At 42.0% G+C, this 13767-nt stretch overlaps 1 protein-coding gene across 4 annotated transcripts in view; it reads left to right on the forward strand.

Annotated features, from left to right (window-relative positions):
• LOC310755530 (E3 ubiquitin-protein ligase RNF213-like) overlaps positions 1 to 13767 on the forward strand; it is a 94960-nt gene that overhangs the window by 49363 nt on the left and 31830 nt on the right. For all 4 annotated transcript variants that reach the window (XM_083598466.1, XM_083598464.1, XM_083598465.1 and 1 more), the window contains 10 exons: positions 37 to 230; positions 407 to 559; positions 3691 to 7287; positions 8439 to 8575; positions 9149 to 9244; positions 9659 to 9777; positions 10641 to 10769; positions 10895 to 10974; positions 12703 to 12850; positions 13628 to 13763. In XM_083598466.1, coding sequence (XP_083454592.1) covers positions 37 to 230; positions 407 to 559; positions 3691 to 7287; positions 8439 to 8575; positions 9149 to 9244; positions 9659 to 9777; positions 10641 to 10769; positions 10895 to 10974; positions 12703 to 12850; positions 13628 to 13763 — 4789 coding nt within the window. The remainder of the gene's footprint in view (positions 1 to 36; positions 231 to 406; positions 560 to 3690; positions 7288 to 8438; positions 8576 to 9148; positions 9245 to 9658; positions 9778 to 10640; positions 10770 to 10894; positions 10975 to 12702; positions 12851 to 13627; positions 13764 to 13767) is intronic.

Genomic DNA, 13767 nt, shown 5'->3' on the forward strand with positions numbered 1-13767 from the left:
TTAATAACTCAGATATGTTTTTATTATTAACAATAGGAAAATCTCTCTATGTAAAGAGGCTGCAAGAGAAAATGGAAGCAAAACTACATCACTCTGAAGTGCCATTAAAAACTATTAGGTTGATAGACCCTCACGTGGATGAAGGGAAAGTACTGAAGTCTCTTCTCCCATACCTGGACCATAAGTACCAGGAACAGCCTATGATATTTCATTTCGATATCACTTCTTCAGTGAGTATGCCATGATTTTGGCAGAACTTTGTCTCCTTACCCTACCCCTCACTTAATAAATTTGGTTGTTATTGGTTGGTTGGGTTTTGTTTTGTTTTGTTTTTAACTAAGCAACTCAATGAGGAGGAAAATTTCATTTTTCTTTTTAAAATTACTATATTTCTGTATTTTCCTAGGTTCATTCTGGAATTCCAGAATTTCTGTTCAAGCTCTTAGTTTTACAGTATCTGGCAGATATACATGGGAAACTCTGGCTGCGGAAACAGTGTCATTTGTATGTTGTAGAAATTCTTCAAACATCTTCATCGCCAAGAAAACAAACTAGATCTGTAAGTACCTTTGGGTATTTAACTACTATGTCCTAAATTGCTAGTTGTTGTTTAGTTGTGTCCAACTCTTTGTGACCCCATGGACCAGAGCATGCCAGGCACTCCTGTCTTCCTCTGCCTCCCGCAGTTTGGTCAAACTCATGCTGGCAGCTTCGAGAACACTGTCCAACCATCTCGTCCTCTGTCATCCCCTTCTCCTTGTGCCCTCCATCTTTCCCAACATCAGGGTCTTTTCCAGGGAGTCTTCTCTTCTCATGAGGTGGCCAAAGGTGGAGCCTTAGCTTCACGATCTGTCCTTCCAGTGAGCACTCAGGGCTGATTTCCTTCAGAATGGAGAGGTTTGATCTTCTTGCAGTACATGGGACTCTCAAGAGTCTCCTCCAACACCATAATTCAAAAGCATCAATTCTTCAGCGATCAGCCTTCTTTATGGTCCAGCTCTCACTTCCATACATCACTACTGGGAAAACCATAGCTTTAACTATACGGACCTTTGTTGTCTCTGCTTTTTAAGATGCTGTCTAGGTTTGTCATTGCTTTTCTCCCAAGAAGCAGGAGTCTTTTAATTTTGTGACTGCTGTCACCATCTGCAGTGATCATGGAGCCCAAGAAAGTAAAATCTCTCACTGCCTCCATTTCTTCCCCTTCTATTTGCCAGGAGGTGATGGGCACAGAGACCATGATCTTCATTTTTTTGATGTTGAGCTTCAGACCATATTTTGCGCTCTCCTCTTTCACCCTCATTAAAAGGTTCTTTAATTCCTCCTCACTTTCTGCCATCAAGGTTGTGTCATCTGCATATCTGAGGTTATTGATATTTCTTCCGGCAATCTTAATTCCAGCTTGGGATTCATCCAGCCCAGCCTTTTGCATGATGTATTCTGCATATAAGTTAAATAAGCAGGGAGACAATATACAGCCTTGTCATACTCCTTTCCCAATTTTGAACCAGTCAGTTGTTCCATACCCAGTTCTAACTGTAGCTTCCTGTCCCACATAGAGATTTCTCAGGAGACAGATGAGGTGATCAGGCACTCCCATTTCTTTAAGAACTTGCCATAGTTTGCTGTGGTTGACACAGTCAAAGGCTTTTGCAGAGTCAATGAAGCAGAAGTAGATGTCTTTCTGGAACTCTCTAGCTTTCTCCATAATCCAGCGCATGTTTGTAATTTGGTTCCTGGTTCCTCTGCCCCTTCAAAATCCAGCTTGCACTTCTGGGAGTTCTCAGTCCACATACTGCTTAAGCCTTGTAGAATGTGTGAAATGAGTGCAATTGTGCGGTAGTTGGAGCATTCTTTGGCATTGCCCTTCTTTGGGATTGGGATGTAGACTGATCTTCTCCAATCCTCTGGTCACTGCTGAGTTTTCCAAATTTGCTGGCATATTGAGTGTAGCACCTTAATAGCAGCATCTTTTAAAATTTTGAATAGTTCAGCTGGAATATCATCACTTCCACTGGCCTTGTTATTAGCAGTGCTTTCTAAGGCCCATTTGACTTCACTCTCCAGGAAGTCTGGCTCAAGGTCAGCAACTACACTACCTGGGATGTACGAGCCATCCATATCTTTCTGGTATAATTCCTCTGTGTAGTCTTGCCACCTCTTCTTGATGTCATCTGCTTCTGTTAGGTCCTTATCACTTTTGTCCTTTATTATGGTAATATTTATACAAAATGTTCCTTTCATATCTCCAATTTTCTTGAACAGATCTCTGGTTTTTCCCATTCTATTGTTTTCCTCTATTTCTTTGCATTGCTCGTTTAAGAAGGCCTTCTTGTCTCTCCTTGCTATTTTTTGGAAATCTGCATTCAATTTCCTGTATCTTTCACTATCTCCCTCGCATTTTGCTTGCCTTCTCTCCCCCGCTATTTGTAAGGCCTCGTTGGACAGCCACTTTGCTTTCTTGCATTTCCTTTTCATTGGGATGGTTTTCGTTGCTGCCTCCTGTATAATGTTGAGAGCCTCCATCCATAGTTCTTTGGCACTCTGTCCACCAAATCTAAATCCTTAAACCTGTTCCTCACCTCCACTATGTATTCATTAGGGATTTGATTTAGATTGTATCTTACCGGCCCAGTGGTTTTTCCTACTTTCTTCAGTTTAAGCTTGAATTTTACTATAAGAAGCTGATGATCTGAGCCACAGTCAGCTCCAGGTCTTGTTTTTGCTGACTGTATAGAGCTTCTCCATCTTTGGCTGCAGAGAATATAATCAATCTAATTTTGATGCTGCCCATCTGGTGATGTCCATGTGTAGAGTCGTCTCTTGTGTTGTTGGAAAAGAGTGTTTGTGATGACCAGCTTGTTCTCTTGGCAGAACTCTATTAGCCTTTGCCCTGCTTCATTTTGAACACCAAGGCCAAACTTGCCAGTTGTTCCTTTTATCACTTGATTCCCTACTTTAGCATTCCAATCCCCTATAATGAGAAGAACATCCTTCTTTGGTGTCATTTCTATAAGGTGTTGTAAGTCTTCATAGAACTGGTCAATTTCAGTTTCTTCAGCACCAGTAGTTGGTGCAGAAACTTGGATTACTGTATGTTAAAAGGTCTGCCTTGGATTTGTATCGAGATCATTCTATCATTTTTGAGATTGCATCCCAGTACAGCTTTCACCACTCTTTTGTTGACTATGAAGGCCACTCCGTTTCTTTTACGGGATTCTTGCCCACATTAGTAGATATGATGGTCATCCAAGCTGAATTCGCCCGTTCCTGTCCATTTTAGTTCACTGATGCCCAGGATGTCAATATTTATTCTTGCCATCTCATTTTTGACCACATCCAACTTACCAAGGTTCATGGTACTTACATGGTTCTTTGCTAGTACACCACTGAAAAACCCCATTGCAAAGCTCCCATTTTAATGAGTTTAATGATTTCTAACATAATCATGTCTTTATGGAATGTTGATATTAAAATTGTATGTGTGCTAAGATAACTGATATTTTTTTAATTATCCAGGAAAATAGAATGAATGAGAAGCAGTATTAACTCATCAGTTTAAAAGCTGTGGAAAAATTATCAAAACCAATAAATAGATAGATAGATAGATAGTATGAGTGACCAAGATGTGTGATATTGGGATAACCTTTCCCTTCTTTCTTTCTCTCTCTCTCTTTTTTTTAAAAAAAGTATTTTCCAGGATTGAAGTACAACTTCATGGATGTGTTCCCCAAAGTAACCTGTAGATCTCCCAAGGAAGTCCTAGAAATGGACATGCAGAGGAATCTGTCCTATGATTGCTCAGACCCAGGTATAGATCAGGAAGTGTTCCGTAGCGAAGCCTTTCAGAGACCCTACCAGTACTTGAGAAGATCTAGCAGAGGAGATTGTCTTGACACATTCCAGTATGAAAAAGGCTCTGTTGAAGGGACACCAGCAGAGTGCCTGCAGATGCTCCTGATCCATTGTGGAGTGATAGATCCTTCCTGGTCAGAACTGAGAAACTTTGCTTGGTTTTTGAACCTTCAACTGAGAAATTGTGAAACATCGGTGTTCTGTAATGCTGCTTTTGTCAACGACACTTTACATGGCTTCAAAAATTTCGTGGTCACATTTATGATTTTAATGGCAAAGGATTTTGCTACACCATCTCTAAACATTTCTGATGAAAGCCCTGGGAATCAGTTTTTTGACATGGAAGGAGTCACAGAAGAAGATCTTGCTCCATTTCGTGTTCGGAAGAAGTGGGAGTCAGAACCCCACCCATATATATTTTTCAATGCAGATTCTGTATCTATGACATTCATTGGCTTTCATCTCAAACCCAGCGCTAATGGTGGTATTGATGCCATCAATCCCTTGAATGGGAGTGTCATCAAGAGAAATGTAATGACAGCTCAGCTATACCAGGGATTGTGCCTTCAGAGAGTTCCATTCAACATTAATTTTGATGCACTCCCCAGACATGACAAAATTGAGAAACTTTGCATGGTTTTAGGAATACAGTGGCCAATTGATCCTGATGATACGTATGAGCTCACAACAGACAATATGTTAAAGATGCTTGCCATTGAAATGCGATTCAGGTGTGGTATCCCTGTTGTCCTCATGGGAGAAACTGGCTGTGGAAAAACCAGGCTAATAAAATTCCTGTGTGAACTACGTAGGAGCGGTGCTGATGCCGATAACATGAAGCTTGTCAAGGTCCATGGAGGCACCACAGCAGATGCAATCTATGCCAAAGTCAGGGAAGCAGAAGACATTGCTATTGACAATAAACAACAATACCAGTTTGACACCATCCTGTTTTTTGATGAAGCCAACACCACTGAAGCTGTCAGCAGCATCAAGGAAGTCTTGTGTGATCGCACAGTTGAAGGACAGCCTTTGGTCCACAACTCAGGTTTGCAAATCATAGCTGCATGCAATCCTTATCGCAAGCATACAGGGGAAATGATTCAGCGCTTGGAATCGGCTGGCTTAGGCTACCGTGTCAAAGCACAGGAGACCAAGGAAAAGCTTGGCTCCATTCCTCTTAGGCAGCTGGTATACCGTGTCCATGCGCTCCCTCCTAGCATGATCCCTCTAGTGTGGGATTTTGGACAGTTGAACAACGTTACTGAAAAACTCTATATACAGCAGATTGTGCAAAGACTTACTAGGTCAATACCAATGTCTGATGTTGAGCTCCAGTTAATAACAGATGTGCTTTTTGAGTCTCAGACGTATATGAGGCAAAGGAATGATGAATGCAGCTTTATCAGCCTCAGGGATGTGGAACGCTGCGTGGAAGTCTTCAAGTGGTTCCACAGCCACAGTGAACTACTAATGAAACATCTGGAGAAGCAAGTTGCAGAGAGGAAGGCAGCTAAAGGTTTTGTCCAGCGAGACCCAGTCATTTGGTCCTTGGTTCTTTCAGTGGGTGTTTGCTACCATGCTTCCCTGGAAAGGAAAAGGGAGTACCGCAGAGTCATTAGCACCATCCTTCCAGAGCCATATGATGATGAAAAGGGAATCCTTGAAGAAATTGGCTTAGTTCAGGATCTTTTCTTGAGTGACCTACCTCTGAGGGAAACGATCGCCAAGAACTTGGCACTGAAGGAAAATGTTTTTATGATGGTTATCTGCATTGAACTTAAAATCCCCTTGTTTCTCATTGGCAAGCCTGGCAGTTCCAAATCTCTTGCCAAAACGATTGTGGCTGATGCCATGCAAGGCCAAGCAGCATATACTGAGCTTTATAAGGAACTGAAGCAAATCCATTTGGTGTCCTTTCAGTGCAGCCCACATTCTACGCCTGAGGGAATCATCAACACTTTCAAGCATTGTGCTCGCTTCCAAGAAGGAAAGAACCTAAAGGAGTATGTCTCTGTGGTGGTGTTAGATGAAATTGGCTTGGCTGAAGACTCCCCCAAAATGCCTCTGAAGACCCTTCACCCGCTCTTAGAAGATGGCTGTGTTGATGATGATCCACTCCCTCATAAAAAAGTTGGCTTCATTGGGATCTCTAACTGGGCGCTGGATCCAGCTAAGATGAATCGAGGCATCTTTGTATCCCGTGGAGAACCAAACAAGAAGGAACTCATAGAAAGCGCAAAGGGTATCTGCTCTTCAGAACGTGCCGTCCTGCACAAAGTTGACCGTTTCTTTCCCATCTTTGCAAGTGCTTATGAGGAAATTTGCAAGACCCAAGGCAAGGAGTTCTTTGGGTTGCGTGATTATTACAGTCTCATAAAAATGGTGTTTGCTTTAACCAAAAAACTGAAAAGAGAGCCAGCTCCCTGTGAACTAGCAGAGATAGTTCTCCGTAATTTCAGTGGTAAAGAAGGTATTGAGGCCTTGAACATTTTTATGTCTAGGTTCTCGGATAAAGGAGATGTCATCCGTGAGGACATTGGTACAATTGATCTAGTTCAGCAGAACATTTACAGTGACTATGAGGATGGTGAATGCCGTTACCTGCTGGTGTTGACGGAAAATTATGCAGCCCTCCAGATCCTGCAGCAGGCTTTTTTCAAAGATACACAGCAGCCAGAAATTATTTTTGGTTCCAGTTTTCCCAAAGACCAGGAATACACCCAGATCTGCAGAAACATCAACCGAGTGAAGATCTGTATGGAGACAGGGCAGATGGTCATTCTTCTCAACCTGCAGAATCTGTATGAAAGCCTCTACGATGCCCTCAACCAGTATTACGTTCAACTTGCTGGTCAAAAGTATGTTGACTTGGGCTTGGGGACCCATCGAGTGAAATGCAGAGTGCACCCTAAGTTCCGTTTGATTGTCATTGAGGAGAAAGAGGTGGTCTACAAACATTTCCCCATCCCGTTGATCAACAGGCTTGAAAAGCACTACCTAGACATCAATACTGTGTTGGGCAAGAGGCAAAGAGACACTGTGGAAGAATTGAAGAAATGGGTGGACAGCTTCACAACAGTTGAAACAGAAAAATACTTTATGGGCCAGCAGAAATATACCCCTTCTGATGTCTTTGTTGGCTACCATCCTGACACCTGTGCCTCAGTTGTCTTGCAGGTGACGGAGAAGCTGAAAATGGTTGTTTCCCCTCAGGAGCTGATGCGAAAAGTACAAGAAGAAGCCAAGTTGGTCCTGTTAAACTGTGCAACACCCGATTCTGTAGTCCGCCTTGGTGATTCGCGGCTGGGTTCCTTTCTGGCAGATGACTTGGCCAAGGTATACTTTCAGCAGCAACATCACACTTCGCTTGCAGAGTTCCTTCGTGCTTGCCTTGAGACAGAGTCTAGGGGTCACACAACCTTTATTGAGGTGAGTTCTGAAATACTTCTTTGTTCTTTTTTTAATACATTAGGAGTTTTGCTCTCCTGTGATGGCATTAGAACTTTAATATTTCTAGACTACACATGGGAGCATATGGATCAGAAAATATATTTCTCTTCACCTTGGAGATCATTTTTTTATATTGTCAGAAAATGTTAAGTCAAAAGTCTGGTCTGAGCTACATTTTACTGGTTGTACAAAGGTTTAAGATATTCCTCATGGGTAAAAGTGAAGCAGCCATTACCAGGCCTACCTTCATTAAATTGTCCATCAAGCAGTATTTACAGCAAGGTAAAATGTAGCTACTGGTCCAGCTCAGGTGTAATGTCGATATACGGTTTATAAAGAGAATGTGCCACAGCAAGCCTTGGGCTTGTGTGTGAAGGAGAAGGGAGGAGAGAATGCAAATCTAAAGCACACTCTAGATGCCTCTCATAACAGGAAACCAAGTTGTATTGTTTTATTTGATCTTATTCAATATGAAACAGTGAATATCTTGCTATCCACTTCGCCATGGGTGTTCCATGTGCCAGAAACATTTTGAAATTAAAAGTTCAAGCAGCAGATACAGGTGACAGGTGATACAATTAATTTTGCTTTTTTGGCAGCTCAGATGCCAGCATTCTTGGTGTCTCATATGTGGCCTGAGATCTAGAGAATCCAAATAAGATTTGTTTTGCCGATGTTTGTCGGTGGAATGATTTCCTAGTGCTTCCTTTGGCAGTGAAAAGACTGTCCAAGAAATTAGCAATGTCTAGACTGCTTAAGTCAGGAGTTGCATTTATTTTTTCCTCTCTGCCTCCCTTTTAATTTTATTTTCATTCCCATCATGAACTAATAGAATTTTTGTTGTGAAATAGGTGTAGTAGTTGACAACCAAATTTTTGGGATTTGTTCTGACAGATATGTTGGGTTCTTGATTGCTGTCAGCATCACTCAGATCCTAAGAGCAACTCAAGGTCCTCCTTAGTGTATGTGGTGCTGGTGGGGCTAACCTTAATTTTATTGGACATGAGACTACCATGCCATATTGCTTCATTTTGTTTCAGAAGGCTTTGCTGTGTGCAGTTGTGCAAAAATCTTAAAAGGCTTTGTACATCTCTGACAGAGAAATCTCATATTTTTCGTTACCGTTTCAGGTTACAACTTTCTCTAGACTCCTGACCGCAGCAGACACAGAGACTTTAAAGACAGAACTATGGGACAATGTAGGCATTCCAAAAGTTCTTTTCTTGCAACAGTTTGACACAGAACATTCCTTTTTGAAAGAAATTCGGTGAGTGGCTTGCGTTTCTCAGTCCACTTGGTTTGTAAACCGCATTGAATATGACAGTAACAGAATTTTTGAATGAAACAAATGGGTAGAGAATAAGCATGGGTTTGTGGTAGCATTTAAGGTTATGTTATAGATTCAGACTGTTGGGATTTATGGAAGTTGATATTTATTTATCTATCACCCACCCTTCACCCTAAGGTGCCGTGGTGTGTGACAACATTAAAAACAACATATAGTCATAAAAAGTGGGACCTAAAAATATACAAGAGTTGGGTCTTCAGCATTGTCTGGAAGCTGTAGAATGAAGGTACCAGACACACATCTCTGGGGAGGGAGTTCATAGCTTAGGAGCAGCCACAGATAATGCCCTTTCCCAGGCTACAACTACCACCCCAAACCTACCAAGAGGACCCCCTCTGCCAGTCTCAGCACCTGAGATGGTCTATAGAGATGGAGGTGGTCTTTCAGATAATTGAAATCTGGGTACCGTACTGTTGTGTGTGATGATCCACTCTGTGCCTGAAATACAATACCCTTTTAACCATTCTTGTGACATCTGTTGTTTTCTCCCAGGAATTCTCTTTCTGTTGCGCCTGGAACTAAAATACTGATTATTCAGACTGACTTTGAAAATGGATCTCTCAGTGCCCAGATTGTTGCCTCAGCCAAGTATGTTGCATAGCATGTGTTGTATTTTCCAGCTTCTTTATTAGAGCAGCATTGAACTCATGGCTAACAGTTTCCACAAGCTTTTTCAAGGTCTGCCCTTTTCAAGGTCTAGTAAAACACTTGGGGAAAGTGTGAGGGAAGACAAGCTTTTGTGTGAAGCTATATGAACATGTTGCTGTTGTTTAGTCGTTTAGTCGTGTCCGACTCTTCGTGACCCCATGGACCAGAGCACGCCAGGCACTCCTGTCTTCCACCGCCTCCCGCAGTTTGGAACATAGTGAACATTTAAAACTTGGTGTTAGGATGGGGTGGAGAAGTAAGCCTTGTGTGTTGCGATAATGAGATGTGATTAGGTAGTTGTGTCCTCTGTACTGCCGCTTGAAATTGCCAACAAGTGTTTCCTTTCCCTTACAGATACTCAGCTGTTAATGAAATTAACAAAATAGACCTGCGTGAAGCATCAGTGTTTGTGCTCTTCATCACTAAGCTATCTCGCATTGAAGGAGGAAGTTCCTATGTGGGATTTCATGGAGGTAGGACTGCACGACTGGTGCAGTGGGATGTAGAATAAATATGAGGTTTTCAGTGAGTTTGGAATGCTGTTGCAACTCGGAATAAATACCTGATATCAGCGCAAATAGAGAAGAAAATAGGGCTATTTTGTGAAGTATCAAATTGAGGTCCAAATTGAATCTTGTGGTCAGGACACTTCTCTAATAAATGCAATATTTGCTGTCTTTTGCTTTCTTTTGAAAACAATACAAAGAGAGCAGACAGGGTTAAAGGATGCCCATACTGTGAATACCTTTTGATGAAGGATGGTATATAAGTCTAATAAATAAGAAATCAGTATTATTGAGCCTTTAGGTAGTTAGGCTCATCCCTATCTGTCCTGCACTGGATTTTTCTTTTTTTGAAATCATCATCATTTTTTATTTGTATGCCGCCTTTCCACAGTTAAAAAAGCAATGCTCAAGGCGGCTTACAGCATAACAAGATTTACATAATTTAAAAAGTCATAAACAAAAAATAAACCACATAAAAAATACACAACCAAATGGGAAACAATTTCCACATAAATCAAAATCTAAAACTAAGAATAAAGCATTAATATCACAGTTTAAAATGACATAGGTAAAAAATAACAGCAATTTAAACAAAAACAAAACAAAACGGAGCCCTCTCTGCCCAGCAGCAGCAGCCCTTTATAGAGCCCTAGGCCAGGTGGTGAGTGGCAGGGCTGGGGCCCTCAGGCTCTGAGCAGGGGAGTCCTCCTAGGTGGTAGCTGCAGCAGCAGTTCTTATAGGCCTGTCAGTGGCAGGACTGGGGCCCTCAGGCGCTGAGCCATGATAATTTCACAGCAGTAGTCACAGAAAGTATTTCTGTTTATTGCTAGGAATGTGGCAGTCTGTGCACATTGATGATCTAAGGAGATCCAAGGATATGGTTTCTGATGTAACTTCCTTGAGGAACATAACCCTCAGCCAGCTGTTTTATGAAGACACGGGAAAGTCTGCACAAAAACGTGAGTGTAAGAATTTCAGTAAGTAATGTAGCATTAACTTCTGACAACCTGTAGTCATTCCCGGTTTCCTTAATTTTATTAGTGAGCAAATTCCAACCCTATGCAATCTTCTGTATTATTTTCAGCCGCGATTATGGCAAAGGAAGAAGAACAAGATGAGGAGATGGATGTGGTATCAGCAGCACCCAAAACAGAAAGATTGGCTGTAAGTTTCAATGTATCTCCCTTTAATTATTTTATTTGGCTACCTTTGAAAAGAGAGAGTGCTTCCCCTCCCCCCTTATTCATGCTGAGGACAAATCAAAATTCCAGAGGTATTATTGTACTTGTTCTCTGTTATGGTTTCCCCTCCATTCCCCCCCCCCAAATGGTATGGGAGTCTGCATATCCCCAAATTTTCTCAGGTGTAGTGAGGAAACATCTAATAAGCATGGATTATGCTTCCTCATACCAGAGGTTGGGTTCCTTTCCCTGTTTTCCTGGGCTTCAGCCCTTCTCCCGTCTGCTCTGCTATTTTTGCATGTTTTCTGCCCCCACCCCCCAGCCTTCTTTGCCTTTTTTCTTGCTCCCCTTATTGTCCATTTCTGCTCTCTTGCCTGTACATTGTTTCTGTGGCTTTCCTGAACAAACAGGCAGATCTGTAGTAAAAATGACCACCCATGTTAGAGTGGTGAAAACTTAAGGGGTGGGAATTCTGGCTGCTGCTGCTGCCATGAAGCCTCCAAAAGCCAGTCTCTCCAGAACATGTGTTCCTCTGAGCACAGCGATCGCTCTGGCCTACCATTCCAATTGATCCCTAAGGGAAAGTCTTCCTCATCACAGAGGAACAGGTTGGCTACCTCCAAACTCTAAGACACCCCCTCTAGACACTAAATAATTAGTTAGGGCCCATTTCAGCCAGCTTCCATCTCTGGGCTTCTACTGAGCCTCTCAAAGGCAGTGGTGAATGGTATCGCCTCAAGGGCCTCTTCTCTCCCTAAGAACTAACAAACCTTGTGATCATCCTCTGAGGTCCTTCTTTGTGTGTCTCCTCCATGAGAGGTCTGGAGGGTAGCAACATGAGAGCAGGCCTTTTCTGCAGTGGCTCCCCTTTTGTGGAATGCTCTCCCCAGGGAGGCTTGCCTGGCACCTTTGTTACATACAGTATATTTAGGTACTGGGCAAAAACATTCCTCTTCTCCTAGGCCTTTGGCTTATTAGCTAATTTATGGCCTTTTAAATTGTCTGTGTTTGGGTGGGGGCAGGTTATTGTTTTTGTTTGCTACTATGTTATGTGTTGTAAACAGCCCTGTGATCCTCGGATGAAGGGCAATATAGAAATTTAATGAATAAATAATCACAAAGATTATTTAATGAATAAATAATCACAAAGCCCAGCATTTTCCTGGTGGCCGTCATTTTGTTAGCCTCACTATCATCTGTTTACCAGAACATTGCAGGAGCTCCTTTTTAGTGTCTCCATGCTTCTGTACTCAATTCTTGCTCTCCCCTCTGCTCCCAGCACTAAGCCTATTATTGGACTGATAAAACATAGATCCCATGCTGGGTCTTGTCTTAAACACACCAAAGAGATCAAGGACACCAATTATCGCAAGTGGAGTAGATCTCCAATGCAGGAGGTGGGTTCTTCTCACTTCTCCACCAGAACAAAACAAGTACCTATTGGTTTTTGTTACTAGGACCTCACTGTTCTATCCCTTTTCCATGCTTTTATGACTGCTCTTCTCCAGGCAGATAAATAAGCTGATTGCAGGGGAGATTGCTGGGGAGATCTTGTATCTTTGTCTCCTGTATTGGCCAGCAAGCAAGAGAGTCATTACAGGCAGAAAGCTCTTGTTTACATCAGTTCCCTTTTTCAGAGAAGAAATGTGCACCAGCTTAGTCTGTGTTGCTTCACAATATTAATAGGCTCTCTTTCTCTACTCCTGGAAAGCCCAAAATCTTGGACACCACCGTTCTTCTGAGGAGCTGCGTGCAAAGTGCTGTGGGGATGCTAAGAGACCCAAATGAGAGTTCCAGCCGCAGCACCAGGAGGATTGAAATTCTCCTTAGCCTTCTTTCTGAGGAAAGTGATTTGAAAGGTATGAATGACTAGGAGCATTTAGTCTTGTAAAGTGGAACGCTTTCTGGTGCAAGCCCCTCCCAAAATATGTTCACACAGTCTTTTTCCACAGAGCATGAGGTAACAGGGTTCTCATGTGCTATTAAGCACAGAATTATGTGCAGTGTAGAGAAAAAAAAAGATAGAAGTTTCTCACTGTTTCGTAATACTAGGACCTGGGGCCATCCAATGAAGCTGAATGTTTGGAGATAAAAATAAAAATAATTAGTACTTCAGTCCATGTATAGTTAACTTGTGGAATTTGCTTGCCACCACAAGATATGGCAATAAGGCAAAATCATATCAGTTTGCTTCCATCTTGCCAAGATAACAGCTGTTGTTTACTGTCACCTAGTCTAGTTTCTAAACACCAGTGCAGCACATCTGCAACCTCTCCTACTTCATGCTGAGCATTCTGTAGATTCACCATACTCGAATCTCTTCACTCATCCCCAGATGACGACTTGCAACAATTTTATATAGATAATACAGGGTGAGTCCGTTAAAAGAGGCCCTGTGGAATATGTGTACTCTGTATCCACAGGGCCTCTTTTAAAGGACTCACCCTGTATATTTCTAATTTCATAGTTGACAGTCAAGCACTGCAGAAGATTGTGAAACCTTAACTGGTGTTGATGATAAAATTGGACTAAATTAGCTATCGGTCCAATAGAAATAGATAACTTTTGTTTTGTCTTCAACACTTGAAATCTAGCCTTAAGGAATACCGGTTAGCACACTTTCTGCTATTTTTCAGCTTCCTTCCTGAAGATAACAAAGAATCGCCTCTTAACCCTTTTGAGAAAGCAAGAAGAGAACTCTTACATCATGAAAGAGTGGGTGCTTCGGGAGGCATCGAACCTCAATGCCCTCCAAGAAGCAGGAACTTTCAGGTAT

The sequence above is a fragment of the Podarcis filfolensis genome, assembly GCF_964270895.1.
Source record: "Podarcis filfolensis genome assembly, chromosome: 2".
NCBI lineage: Eukaryota > Metazoa > Chordata > Lepidosauria > Squamata > Lacertidae > Podarcis > Podarcis filfolensis.